General features: G+C 36.4%; 1 protein-coding gene across 1 annotated transcript in view; it reads left to right on the top strand.

The window, feature by feature from the left end:
- UBR2 (ubiquitin protein ligase E3 component n-recognin 2) overlaps positions 1 to 14870 on the top strand; it is a 140774-nt gene that overhangs the window by 95753 nt on the left and 30151 nt on the right. The window contains exons 22-31 of the mRNA XM_007936245.2: positions 716 to 768; positions 3809 to 3911; positions 4802 to 4850; positions 5339 to 5493; positions 6487 to 6589; positions 10797 to 10906; positions 11023 to 11103; positions 11451 to 11629; positions 12095 to 12294; positions 14681 to 14774. Of these exons, the coding sequence (XP_007934436.1) occupies positions 716 to 768; positions 3809 to 3911; positions 4802 to 4850; positions 5339 to 5493; positions 6487 to 6589; positions 10797 to 10906; positions 11023 to 11103; positions 11451 to 11629; positions 12095 to 12294; positions 14681 to 14774 (1127 nt within the window). The remainder of the gene's footprint in view (positions 1 to 715; positions 769 to 3808; positions 3912 to 4801; positions 4851 to 5338; positions 5494 to 6486; positions 6590 to 10796; positions 10907 to 11022; positions 11104 to 11450; positions 11630 to 12094; positions 12295 to 14680; positions 14775 to 14870) is intronic.

The raw sequence follows: 14870 nt of genomic DNA, 5'->3' as shown, positions 1-14870 counted from the left end.
TGTTGCATCTTAAAATGCCACTTGCAAGTTTTTAAGACTCCAGTGCCAGACATACATTGTTAATGAGCAAAATAGTCATGTAGGTTTTTTTATTATTGTCATAAATACAAAATGTCAGGGTACGAGATAGTAAGTGAGGAGTAGGTGTATTTAGCAAAATACAGGCTCTGCAAAGTCTTATGTAAAGAAACATATTTAACTTTTCTTAAAGCATGTTTCCCCAAACATTTTTGAACAAAAAATTCTTTATTCAAGCAAGAACTCAAAATTTCCATTAACATCTTTTTTTTTTTTTCCAACATTTTATTGTGGTTTGGGTGAAAGTTTACAGAACAAATTAGCTTCCCATTCAATAATTTAATATACATTTTGTTTTGTGACATTAGTTGCAAATCCCTCATTGTGAATTCCTGTTAGCATCTTGTCATGAATGGAATATGATTTGGGAAATGTTTTTAATTCCTTTGAAAAGTGTTAACTTTGATTCTATATGGTAGTGACTTTTTTTTTTTGGATGATAACATTCTGAATAAAAGCTTATCAAGTAGTCTACCTAATTACGTATTAATCATTATATTTACTATGAGATCCTCATCTGTTAAAATAGAGTTAATAGTGTATCCACTTCACAGGTTGCTATGAGGGTTAATAAGATTAAAAACACAGTGTTAGTGATTACTAACATGAAACACAATTATTTGTTTCATACCTTTAGGAGAACAAAGAGACTGGCATGGAGAGTGTAATTGAAACAGTTGCCCATTTCAAGTAAGTTTACTTCCTATTATATCACATTCCATATTTATATATATTCATTTTTCTTTTTTTTTTTTTCTTTTGCAAATGGAGAACATGTGTGTATAACTTATTTCTTCAAGAAATGTTCCTTGAATGTCTACTATGTGTCAGACTGCTGGATTTTAGAAACACAACTGTGGGAAGAAGGGGTCTCTGAATACATAAACAGGCAATTACAATGCAGTGTCACAAACACTTTCATAGGTGAATCAGAAAACACCATGAGCGTACATAAGAGGGAGAATATACATAGGAGGAATGTACATTTCACGCTTGGGGCCAGGGAAAGCTTTCAGGACAAAGTGGTAATTCACTTAAACCCTAAAGGAAGAGTCAGGTAAAGGAAGGTAAAGAATAAAGTGTCCCAGGCTCCAAAACTCCATACTGAAGTAGAAGGGGGACCAGACAAAACTAAAGGCTGAAGGCAAGAAAGGGTATGACAGTTTGGGAAGTCTATATGTAGTCCCTCCAAAACCAACACACTGCCGGTGAGTTGATTCCGATTTATAGTGACCCTGTCAGCAGAGTAGCATTGTCAAAAGTGTTTCCAGTGCTGTAATTTTTATTGAAGCAGACTGCCACATCTTTCTCTTGTGGAGTGCCCGGTAGGTTCAAACTGCTGACCTTTCGGTTTGCAGCCAAGTGCTTAACAACTGCCCCACCAGAGCTTCTTAAATGTTGTCCAGCATGACCAAAATACAGACTTTGAAGGAGTACCAAAGAAGCCTGATTCCTGAATGGTGTTTGCAGGTCGTGTTCCAGAGATACTAGGACAAAATTTAATGTTAATATTCACAGCGCTTCCCCACCATCACCACTGATTCCATTCTCACTCAGGACCCCCTTCCTCACCCCTGAAGGACTTTGCTTGATGGGCAGTTGAGTCACTTTTGGATGAGATGAGTGAAGAGATGGGAGAGAAACACAGTTGTATGTTAACAGGGTATTGGAAGGGGTAGGGATTAGTAAGTGATCTCACATACCTTGGAGGCTCCATGAGAAATACAGCAAAATATTTTAGTTTTTTAGACCATGTTTCCTTAAACTAAGCGCTGGGGCTGGGCAAACTAGGCTCCTGGAACATTCATTTTTCTTAAATTGTTTACGTTGCTGGAACTGAGCATGAAGCTATTGCTTTGAGAGAATGACATTTTCAAATATGTAACTTTAAACTAGATCTCTCACGGACATTTCAGCCTTGCAATCTAGGCCTACAAACAACTTAAAGTAGCTTTTTGAGGGTTTTCATTGCATTTAGAAGATGCATTTATACCTGATGGTTTCACTGAACAGGTGATCTAAGTAAATGCATTGAGTTTCCTTTTGAATGTGCCGCATAATTGTGGAATGACTTCTAAATGCCTTCTCTAGTGTCCACTGTGGGAGCTCTGGTGGCGTAGTGCCTAAGGCATTTGACTGCTAACCAAAAGGCTGGTGGTTCAAACCCACCATCCACTCCCAGAAGGAGAATTGGGCAATCTACTTCTGTAGAGATACCGCCTTGGAAACCCAAGGAGGAGTCACTGTGAGTCAGATCCGACTGGACAGCAGTGAGTTTGAGTGTCCACTGTGTTGCCCAATTAGGAAACTAGTTTGTCCCGTTAAGACCATTGAGGCTTAATCCTACTTTTTTCTTGCTCCCTACTTCTCCCCAACGACAATGTAATTATTTTTGTTGATTATGAAGATAATACATGCAATAGCATTTACTATCCAACTACTCCCAGTTGACTTTAATTCCATTTAGATGTATATCTTTCTAAACTTGTTTCTGTGAGTGTAATACTTACATCTGTATGTGTATGAAAGAGGCTAGAAAGATAAATACATGAACAAAAATTTTATTTTATAGTAACTTTACATAGCCTCTTTTAAAAATAAAACTTTATTGGAGTATTTCTGTATGTCTGTATGTTTTATTATTAATAATCTAATATGCTCTGTCAGTATGTATAGGTTTACTTCATTCCTTTTAACTTTGTAGTCATGTACTGAAACTTACTTACCCTCTTCCCTACAGATGGATATTTGTTTCCATGTTTTCTCTATTATAAACAAGTATTGAAAACATCCTTGTGTATATATCACACATTTTGATGTATGAAAGTATTTATTTGAGGATTTGCTAGATCAAAGGGAAGGCATGTGTTACATTTTGATATATACCTCCAAATCATCTTCCAAAAAAAGTCATCAATTTATACTAGTTGTGTATGGGAGTGCCCTGCAACTTTGCCAATACTTGAAACATATAATTTCTTAATTTCGTAGCAAATCGGTGGGAAATTTACCTTGTTATTTCAATTTGCATTTCTCTAACTACCAATGAAGTTAAGCTTCTTTTCATGTGTTTATTGGCCATTTATGTTTATTCATACTTTTGTGCATTTTTCTTTAAGATTGTCTCTCATTATTCCATAGGCATCTTTTATGTATTATAGCAATTAATTTTTATGATATTAAATATGATGTAAACAGCATGTATTTTCTCCCAGTCTGTTACATGGGTTTTAACTTTGTTTATGGTATCATTTCATATAATTGCATTTTTATGGGACTTAAATCTTTCTGAGTTTTATAACTTGCCTAGGAATGTTCTCTAAACCCAAAATTATAAAAATATTTTTTTAAATGTCACCTTTTTTTTCCACTTACTGTAACAATAAGTGTCAAAATATAGAGATTAACAATCACTTTGAATAGTGTTCAACTCTATGGAGATGTTATAATTTATGTGACTTCCTCCCTATTGTTAGACTTTTACATTGTTGCTGCTACAGTTACCATTCAGAGATTTGTCAGCTAGGATAAATTGAGTGTGGACTTGCTAGATAAAGTAGATGCTCATAAAGCTTTGGATTTAGATTGCTACATTAACCCACGGAAAATACACCAGTTTACACTCCCCTGCAGTAGGTGAGAGCTCTGCTTTCTTTCTCTGGTATCTCATACTGTCTCATGAATTAGTGTGTGACTTTAGTAATAATATTGAAGGGCTTTTCTTTCATAGGAAACCTGGGTTAACAGGACGAGGCATGTATGAACTGAAACCCGAGTGTGCCAAAGAGTTCAATTTGTATTTCTATCACTTTTCAAGGGCAGAGCAATCCAAGGTAATTGGGAAAACTAAAAGTATACTGGGAAAGGGGCATTTTTTTTCCCTAAACACCTTGTACTATTTTGCACAAATTGAAAAAGCATCATTTTTATTACGGAAAACAAAAATGGTATAAAGAAGAAAATACAAATTACATATAATACCACCACCTAATAGTGTTTTCTGTGTATATATATCCATACACACAGTATATAGATCATATATATATAAATGTGTGTGTGTGTGTGTGATCTATATAATTATATACATTCGTTGTTGTGTGCCATCTAATTGGTTCTGACTCATAGTGACCCTCTAGGACAGAGTAAACCTACCCCATAGGGTTTCTTGAGCTATAATCTTCACAGCAATAGGTTGTAATCTTTACAGCTGGTCTTTTCCTCTCAGACTCACATATATATAAATTACTATTTTATTGGCTTTTGAAAATGGGTGGTAAACCTGTATTATAACCAGTTAAGCCATTTTATACACATTCAAAATTGCTACTATTTAACATTATGCTTTTCTATAGAGATTTATGGATTTTTAATCATTCTTCAGTAGTCATGTTTTGTCTTTCAGCAGTCTTCTCTTAAAATATTTTTTTAATAAGTGCCATGAAGCAAAATTTAAGCATGAAACTTTTGTTGAGTTTTTGATGCTCATGGATCTCCAACCTAAATAAGATTTCTGCATGTCTCCTCTGCATTTTAATGCATTTGTGACTTCTTTTGGGGGGGGCGGAATTAATGTCAATAACAAAATCTTAGGAATACTGCAATATTAAGGATAAGAATCTTCTAAAATCAGAACGTAGCATAGCAGAGATTGACTTATGTCACTGTGTTAAGATATTAAGTTGTTTTGTATTAATAATTCCTACTTCAAATTACTTTTTATTAGGCAGAGGAAGCTCAACAGAAATTGAAAAGACAAAATAGGGAAGATACAGGTATTTTTAATTTCTTCTCTTGAAAATCTCATGTCATTGTGTTTTGCTTATTTTACACCAAGATAAGAATGGCAAGACTGCTTATGCCAGAGATGGTGCTTAAGACCATTTTATAAAGTATTGTTTTTTATTAGCGTTTACGATGAGTATCCTTGGTGAAGTGGAAGATTTAAATATAGGCATTCTCAGTGAATGGTCTCCTACTCAGAAATAATAAATATGTTAATATAGAAGTGATCTATACTGATTCACTCATGGGTTAATGGTTTTATTTTAAATCATAAGACATTTCTAGGGGGAAAAAAGCTTTCCTTTGTACTTCTGCTATTTATGTAGGTTTTTTATGCATTTGACCTTGAAAAGGTAAAATAGAGCGTGTTTGTCAGTGAGTGTTCTTTGAGTAATAGACTATCAAAAGTATCTGGCAAAGGTAATGGTTTTTTATAAGCAAGATGTACAAAAGAAACCAATAATAGCTTTATTTTTAGCACTTCCACCTCCAGGTTTGCCTCCATTCTGCCCTTTGTTTGCAAGTCTGGTTAACATTTTACAATCAGATGTCATGTTGTGCATCATGAGAACAATACTACAGTGGGCTGTAGAGCACAATGGATATGCCTGGTCTGAGTCCATGTTGCAAAGGGTAGGTTTGAAGGCTTCTATTATTTATATATATTAATGCTTTTGTATTAAAAGCCAAAATCCTCAGTATCTGTTCCAGAGATAATTTAGGACAAAAATATACAGGGTTATTGTAATTTGAAATATATATTATATATTTATATATACATAAACTCACTGCCATTGAGTCAGTTCTTACTCATAGCAACCCCCATTGGGTTTCCAAGGCTATAAATCTTTGTGGGAACAGACTGCCCTATCTTTCTTCCATGGAGTGGCTGGTGGGTTTGAACTGTGGTCCTTTTGGTTAGTAGCCCATTAATTTATTTATTTGTTTAAAAATCTTGTAAGGAAATTTCTGTGAGATATACTGAAGAACTATAAACATCCTTATAAACTAAAGATAAAAATATGTCTTAATTTAGTTTAACTAAATTAAAATTTAGCTCTTAGTATTAGGAGCTCTGGTGGTATAGTACCTAAGGCATTTCACTGCTAACCAGAAGGCTGGCAGTTCAAACCCCTAGCCACTCCTCAGAAGGAAGGTTGGGCAGTCTACTTCCATAGTGATAACACCTTGGAAACCCAAAGAAGGGTCTTTGTGAGTTGGATTCAACTCGACAGCAGTGCGTTTGTTTTGGTTTTACCATAGACTAGATTATTACATGATAGATGCTTTCAGCTCTGTAATTACTTGGCCACTTGATAAGGAATAAAAGTGAAAATTATGTATTCTATCTATCACTGGCCATATCTGATACTAATTGTAGATTATCCTAAGAATTGCAATTAAATTTTCTTCCTACCTGAATTAGACTTTGTTTTCTCTACTGAAAATTCTGTATTAGACAACAAAGCTTAGTGTTTTTAAGTTGATAACTTGTTTTTTTGTTGCACTTAGTCTTAATAGTTGATTGCTCTTTCTTCAATAGTGAATTAATTTCCTTTTTATTAGTTCCTGTAAAAATATGTGAAATTTTTTGTACTCATAGTCACAAAATATATTTTATTTGAGGTGTTGCATTTAATTGGAATGGCACTACAAGAAGAAAAACAGCATTTAGAGACTGTCACGGAAGAACACGTAGTAACATTTACCTTTACTCAGAAGATGTCAAGTATGTATGCACTTTTTACTAAACTAGCTCAAGATATAAGTGATTTTAAATACGGAATATAACCTCTTTTATTTGATCATAATGGATTCTAAATGAACTATATTGAATCCAAATATTTGAGGCTATACATACATATCTTTTATAGGTGTTTTATATCAGATGTTGATATATTTTTATGAAAGTACTTAGAGCCTACATATACTTAAAATACATATAATTCATAAACAGCAAAAATAATGAGGAATCTTTGATTTGAGGGTACAGCTGATATATTTAAACTTTAGGATATGCTTTTTAAAACAAAGTGTGCTATCAGATCTCACTTTTAAATTTTTGCTGTTATATAAAAATACAAGGTTCTCCAGTCTTGAAAGTCAGAAAATTAGCTATAGGGGGTTAGATTATCATTGTATATAATTTATTTTCTAGAAAACAGTGTGAGATTTTTCCTAACTTCTTATTTTCAAAAATTTTAAACTTACAAACTGAAAAAGTTGTCCTGTGACCCTAGATTCAGAAGTCAGTGTTTTCCTCTATATGTGTTTTTACTTGTACACTTTTTTTAACTATTTGTTAATAGACATCATAACATTTCACCTCTAAAACGTACGCATTTCTCTCCCAAGAAAGACATTGTTCAGCATCCCACAATATAGATAGTCCCTGACTTATGACATAATTTGAGTTGCAAGAAACTACACTTACTGTTTTTCTTGGTGTTATATTTATCTTATCATTAGTAATACTGCACACAGTGTTGCAGCTCTTAATTTTCTGATGTTTTTCGCAGATGTTCAGTTTTATGATTCATTGTTCAAAACACTGCTGTATAGCAGATGATGGCCTCGTCTACAATGAAGTTGATGTCGGGAGTTGTAAAGAATAGAAAATTGGGCAGTGTTTAATTCTAAGGACATGTAACAGTTAAACTATGCACGTGCCCAACATCTGTTACAACGTTGTTATGACAGCTGACTGCATTATAAAACAGGCCTGTAGCGTGATCTTATTCAGTATTTCATACCATAAGAAGCATTAGTTGTTACTTTGAAATGGAGTATTCAGCTTATGTCACAACTGTCTTAACCACGGTCATTGGAACAGAACCTCATCATAAGTCAGGGACTACCTTTACTACCATCACACCTAAGAAAATTGGCAGTAATTCCCAAATGTCATCTCATATTCAGTTACATTGTCGTTTTCCCACTTGTCCCAAAAATATCTTTCTTTCTCCCCCTCCCCAACCAGGATCTAACCTGGTAGGAAAAATGCACTGCTTTTAGTTATGTTTCTTTCAATCTCCATGGTCTCTCCAAATTAGTTTTTTTTGAGGCATTATCTTTTTTAAAATCCCAGGCTAGTTTTCATATAGAATAGCCTACATTTTGGATTTTACTTATTAGTCCCTTGTTGTTGTTGTTGTTGTTGTTGTTGTTGTTGTTGTTTGCCATCCAGTCAGACCTGACTCGTAGCAACCCCTCCTTGGGTTTCCAAGGCGATATCGCTACGGAAATAGATTGCCCAACCTTCCTTCCAAAGAGTGACTAGTAGGTTTGAACTGCCAGCCTTCTGGTTAGCAGTCAAGTACCTTAGGCACTATGCTACCAGAGCTCCTTAAAAGAGATGGCCCGGCTACCTGGCGGGGAGCAGCTGGTGGGTTTGAACTGCCAGCCTTTAATGTGGCAGGTACTGCCTGAGGCCTGAGGCCATCCCCTAGGGCCTTATTCCCTTGTGCTGGTGTTTAACTCACTCTTTTATCCCCTGTCCTTCCTGTAAACTGGAAAAAAATTGATCTAGACTTTGATTAAATTCAGTTAAACATTTTTGGGAAGAATAGGTGATGCTGAGTTCTTCATATTATATCATATCAGGATGCCCCACTATTAGTGATGCCAAGTTTGATTACTTTGTTTAAGAGGTGACCACCAGATCTCCCTATTAATCTATAGCAGTTAGTCTGTGGGGTGATATGTTGGTGCTTGAACAGTTTCTCTTAGGAAGATCAGCCCAAGGCCAGTCCCCATGAGGTGGAGGTTAAAGATGTCCCACATGTCCAAACTACCGTGCCACCCCATCATTTCAGATATTAACTCCTCTCAGTAATCTCCCTCCTGTCTTAGGGTTCTGTATTTTGCTGTAACATCTCACAGAACTCACGGACACCCAAGGGATCATCTCACATAGTGATGGTGGAGGCTTAGGAGGCTGGCAGGCTGGCAAGTCCTAAGTCTGTAAGTAGGTCTGAAGGATCCTCCCAATTCTCAGGGTTTGGCAAACCTAAATCAGTAGATCAAATGACGGCTGCTGTCTGAAATCCAGGGGTGAGATGACAATGAGCCAAAATTCAGAACTGGTGCAAGAGAGAGAGTAAGCCATGTAACAGACGTGTAACAGTTAAACTATGCATGTGCCCAACATATGTTACAATGTTGTTAGACAGCTGACTGCACATTGTAAATCAGGCCTATAGCATGGTCTTATTCAGCATTTCATACTATAAGAAGCATCAGTTGTTAACTTTGAAATGAAGTATTCAGCTTCATCAGAATGAAGTATTCATTCTTCATCAGAAGATTCCTGTATATACCCTCAAGGAAGCTAAGGGTGGTGATTTGAGTTACTCCCTTCAGCAAGGTGGGACTCAAGATATATCCCACCTGTTTTGGTTACTTTGTGCTGCTCCAGCAGAAATATCCCAAGTGATGACTTTAACAATCAGAAGTTTGAAAGCAGCTTCTCAGTTGCTCACAGCAAATTCCACCATGGAGTTGATTGCCGGTCATTACAGGGAATAACTCCTACCAGCTACTCAGCTAAGTTGACACATGACCTTAACTACCACAGCACCCTAAACAGGCATGGATAATAGGATTTTTAATACATCACAAAATGGAGGACTGTGGCTAACAGGGCTGCTACATCAGGCAATTCACCACAGTTGACACTGCAAGAGTATTCTATTCCCCAGAAAGTTTTTATCTTAATCACTTTAGAATCCATTCATGAACCTTTCTGAATTAGTTGTTTCACAGAGGATTGCAAAATAGTGATTTTCTAATTCCCGATTCCTTTCTGGCCATTGTACCTCACAAGCAGCCACTGCCCATCTGCCCATGGAGGCTTGTGTGTTGCTGTGATGCTGAAAGTCTTCGGCAGAGCTTCCAGACTAAGACAGATGAGGAAGAAAAACCTGGCAATCTACCAAAATCAGCCAATGAAAAATTCTGTGGCTCACAGAAGTCCAGTCTGTAACCAGTCATGCAAATGGCACAGAACCAGGCAGCATTTGATTCTGTTGTACACAGAGTTACCATGAGTGGGAGGCTATCACGATGGCTAACAACAGCAGTAATCTATATTTGTTAGCATTCATCTCTAAAGGAAAGTTTTTATTAATTTTCAGAGTAAGGAGTTGTTCTAACAGTTACCAGTAATGGTGACAAATATGAGCCTTTTTTGTTTGTTTAAGGTTGTGTTTTTATTATTGTTTTAATAATCATAGATTTTTATTTATTCATTGTTTTACTTTTTATTTATTCATTGTATAATCATTATTCCCTTTGGTGCTCAAATTATGCCAACTTGGGTCAGTGGGAGTCCATTCAAGTTGGCTTCTGTGTCGTTTTGAAAACCCATTCCCATTAGTATTTGAACACCACCTTGCTCTGAGGCACAAAAGATGTCCCAGCTCATCTTGTGCTTTCCCTCCCCCAGACATGCTGCACTCAAGCTATTTGCTGAAGTGTTTTCGTGAATTTATGGTGGTATGATAGGAGTTTATGAATCCCTTGATAACAAAAAATTACTTCTATAACTTTGTTCATTGTCATATTCTCTGTCATTTCGCCCTAAATGTCAATGGCTGAGAATACTGGGCCACTACCACCAGGGGGTAGAAAGGAAATAGTCCCTTTTGCCGCTAGATCTCCAGGTTTCCTTCTTGCCTTCGTGCTTAAAAGTAATCATTTGGTATGAGAAGAAAATTTTGAATGCTTAAAGCATTCCAGTTGTTAACACCTTGCTGGTGAAGTACAAATATGTGTTGCATTCTTGAGATGTACTGAAAATCTCTAGTAATTAGAGCTGTAATCAAAATGATGGCCAATAAAAACTATAAGCAACTGCATCCTCTTCTTGTGCATAGTGCTAAGCACTCTGAAGTATTAGCTGTTTTTATATCGTGCCTCTTATATTTCTACCCTAGAACCTGGTGAAACACCAAACAACTCTCCTAGCATACTCGCTCTGCTGGAAACGCTGCAGAATGCTCCCTATCTAGATGTCCACAAAGACATGATTAGATGGATACTGAAGGTGACGTTGCCTGTATTTTTCTGGTTTTGTGAGAAGTGTTAAATATTTGTTATTTGTACATTTTGATAATGTTTTATAGCTTCAGGATAACTGATTCTCCACTCCCCCACTCCCAGACTTTTAACACTATTAAGAAAATAAGGGAGAGCTCATCTACCAGTCCTGTGGCAGAGACAGAAGAAACCATAATGGAAGAGGTATGGGAAGTAAAGTTTGGTAATACTGAAAAGTTGTGGCAAGTTCATTATAAATAAAGTTACTTTATCTGCATTAATAGTTGAAATTATTCACAAATTTTTCAATGGTAAGAAACATGCCACACCGGGGAGGGGAGGGAACATGCAAAAATTTAAAGAAAAAAAAAAAAAGCCAGTACTTTTAATATATAAAAAATAACAGCAATTTTTTTTAAATAAGAAGTCTTCTGTTTAAGTGAGATTGTTGAATAGTTTTTAATTAGTGAGTATTTATCATAAACATATGTCTTGGGAAAAAAATGTGCAGTTAGCATCTAATGGTCTAATTGAATGAAGCATAATTTCAGAGTTCAAGAGACAAAGACAAAGCTGAGAGGAAGAGAAAAGCTGAGATTGCCAGGCTGCGCAGAGAAAAGATCATGGCCCAGATGTCTGAGATGCAGCGGCACTTCATCGATGAGAACAAAGAACTCTTTCAGCAGATGTTAGAACTGGATGCCTCTACTTCTGCTGTTTTTGATAATAGGTAAATTTATTAATAATTTTTTAATCTTTCAACTGGGAGCGATTTTGCTTTTTTTTCTTCTTAAGTATACTTTAATTCTAAAGTAATATAGTAGAGTTGATAGGAAAATCTTATGACCTCCACTTGGAGGAATTAATCCTAGAAATCTAAGTTTATTAACATATGTTTATGAGCATATCTCTGACTTTAGAAAGGTAATTGATGTGTGTACTTAAATTGATATGTTATACAGAAGACCCTTGACATTCACGTTCAGAAGGCTCAGTTAATTGTGTATCTGGCTTGTGGGTTTTCCATATTGGATTGCTGTGGGGGTTAAAGAGATGGTTTTGATACATATGAAAGACTTTTGATAATTCAAGTCACTAAATATGCACATACCTGGGATCTTCTGTTTAAATAAATTAATATGAATACAGAAACACCTTAGACTCATTCATTCTGTTCATAACATTTTTATTGTAGCCCTGCAGTTTCAAATATGACACTTACAGCCTTGGGCCCAGCACAAACACGGGTCAGTGAACAGAGACAATTTGTTACCTGTATATTGTGTCAGGAAGAGCAAGAGGTTAAATTGGAAAGTAGAGCAATGGTCTTGGCAGCGTTTGTTCAGAGATCAACTGTATTGTCAAAAAACAGAAGTAAATTCATTCAGGATCCAGGTAAGTCACAGCTAGATTCTTCTCTCCCTTATTAATAATAACTGGGACTTAGTAACTTGGTAATATACTGAGATTTTATTAAGCTATTAAGAATTCCGTAAGTTTGTTGGTATCTTATGTAATTTCACCACTTTGCAAATATGACAACAGGAAGATTAAGTGTTACGCTTAAATCACACAGCTGGTAAGTAGCAGATTCAAAGAAGACCTCTTCTTTGTGATGCATCATTAACATACTTTGGTACTTCACAATCATTCTCATTCTCTAACCCAGTGGTAAAGTCCTAATAATGTTTTAACACACTGCAGTAACAATAATATTGTTGTTACTTGTGATAGAGTCAGAGTGGAGGCCCTTGAGAACACTGATATCAGTTACCAACGTCAGAAGCAATCCTTGAGCCATGTTATGGTTTAGAATCGTGATACCAAGAACTCTTTCAGCAGATGTTAGAACTGGATGCCTCTACTTCTGCTGTTTTTGATAAAGCATATTCTTAAGATAGATATTACTGTGCAGGACATATATTATGGAGAGCCTTAGGATAAAGATTAGTGGACAGGAGAAGAAGGAAACGGATTTGGATGAAGGGAGAAGTTGAGCAATAATGCAGTCCCAGAGAAGCCTTAGCCAATCCAGGGTGAGCTAGATGGCCCCTTAGAGTTGTCCTGAGTTATGGCAAGGAACTGTGTCTTTATCCCAACACTGATCAGTGTCTGTTTGTGGGCCACCTCTGGAAAGAGGAGTGACATGGTTTTGTCTCAAAGAGGGATGGCAGTTGAGGACCCTCTTCCAGCAGCTAAGGGAGTCAATCAGTTTTTCATTCCTGTAGGGGGTACATCATTGTGTTCACCGCGGACACTTTCCTGTGTGTGGTCTTAGGTTTATTTTATATTTGTGCACACTTCAACAACGGCTATAGGTATAGGAGCTGTGTCTTAGGGATTTCCAGAGCACTTATTTAGCAAGTACCTTTCACATTGTAGGATTGAAAGGAAGTTTGAGAGCCCACTGGTAGGACTACATTCTCTGTGTAAAGAAAATGTTCACAGTATGTCTCTCAAGCACCCTAGTTAAGAAAGATTGGTCTTCTCCATCTTAAAAAATGATCATTTGAACTAAATAATTTAAAAATTTTATTCAGTTCTAATCCAAGAATAAAGTTGCTAGTTTATTTGTTACTTGCCAGGAGAAAGTCCTTGCTTTGGATTTTCCAAATACTTTCACAGTTCTAAAAGATTTTCTTTGTGCCGTGACATTTGTACTGTTCTAATGTATAAAGCTCTGGTAGCATAGTGGCTAAAGCACTTGACTGCTAACCAGAAGGCTGGCAGTTCAAACCCACCAGCCACTCCTCAGAAGGAAGGTTGGGCAATCCTACTTCCATAGTGATACTGCCTCGGAAACCCAAGGAGGGGTCGCTATGAGTTGGGGCCAACTCAGCAGCACATAACAACAACAATGTATAAAGCAGGTTGATACTTGAGTAATTGTTTTGAGAATGTGAGGGAATTTTTATGACTATAAAGGAGCTGTAGTAGCGTAGTGTCTAAGGCATTTGACTGCTAACCAGAAGATTGGAAGTTCAAACCCACCAGCCATTCCTCAGAAGAAAGACTGGGCAATCTACTTGCATAGAGATACCACCTCAGAAACCTAAGGAGGGGTTGCTATGAGTCGAATCCACTTGATGGCTGTGAGTTTACTAGCTTATAGAAAGAATTCCAGAAATTCCAAAAGAAACCAGGCACACATCTAAAACTCATCTTCACTTTTCATCTCCTTTGAAAATAAGAAATTACCAGCAGAACATAACTGTCTGCATTACTTTTTTTCCCTTTGATCTGCGTCTTGGTCTTGGATATTTTGTTGCCATTTTGTGTACAGTGGTTGTGGTGATTCTCCCCATAAGGATCTTTAAGCACAATCTCCTCTAGGGAGAGCCCCATTACTACCAAAATGCCTTTCTTGTTATAGGTCATTGTAACCCAGCTGCCCTAAAGGTATTAAAGGCAGCACCATGAAGAATATCCCTTCTTACCTTGAGCTTAGACAGTCAGCTAGACCTGGCTTTTTCTCAGAGCATGATGGCAGGAATTTGAGTCTCTCAGTGTTCTGCAAGTGTGAGATGGGTAAAAGATTGAAACTTCAATACATGTTTCAAATCAGTTAACAGTTCAGGGATAATTAATTTGTTAATGGTGATAAAAAATGAGAAAGCCTTGCTTTCTGAATAACCCAGGGTCTTACGTAAATTACTGATACTTCAGATGAAAGGAGTAAACTAGCATTCTACATTGAGTTTACAAGCCCTTATCAAGGATTGCACATTTAAAGTTCATTATGGAAAAATTAAATTCTTGTTTGCTTTGTTTTATAATGCAGAAAAACATGATCCTTTATTCATGCACCCTGATCTGTCTTATGGAACACACACTGGTAGCTGTGGACACATTATGCATGCCCATTGTTGGCAAAGGTAATTTATATCCTTGATATTAGTCGAGAGAAGTTTATACAAAGACTCAAAATTGAGTTTTTGTTTTGTTTTGTTTTTTAATTTTATTTTGATTTG

The sequence above is a fragment of the Orycteropus afer genome, unplaced genomic scaffold, assembly GCF_000298275.1.
Source record: "Orycteropus afer afer isolate SDZICR_OR568_19922 unplaced genomic scaffold, OryAfe1.0 scaffold00034, whole genome shotgun sequence".
Taxonomy (NCBI): Eukaryota; Metazoa; Chordata; class Mammalia; order Tubulidentata; family Orycteropodidae; genus Orycteropus; species Orycteropus afer.
Note: the sequence above shows the minus strand (reverse complement) of the source record. Positions and strands in the feature narration are given on the sequence as shown.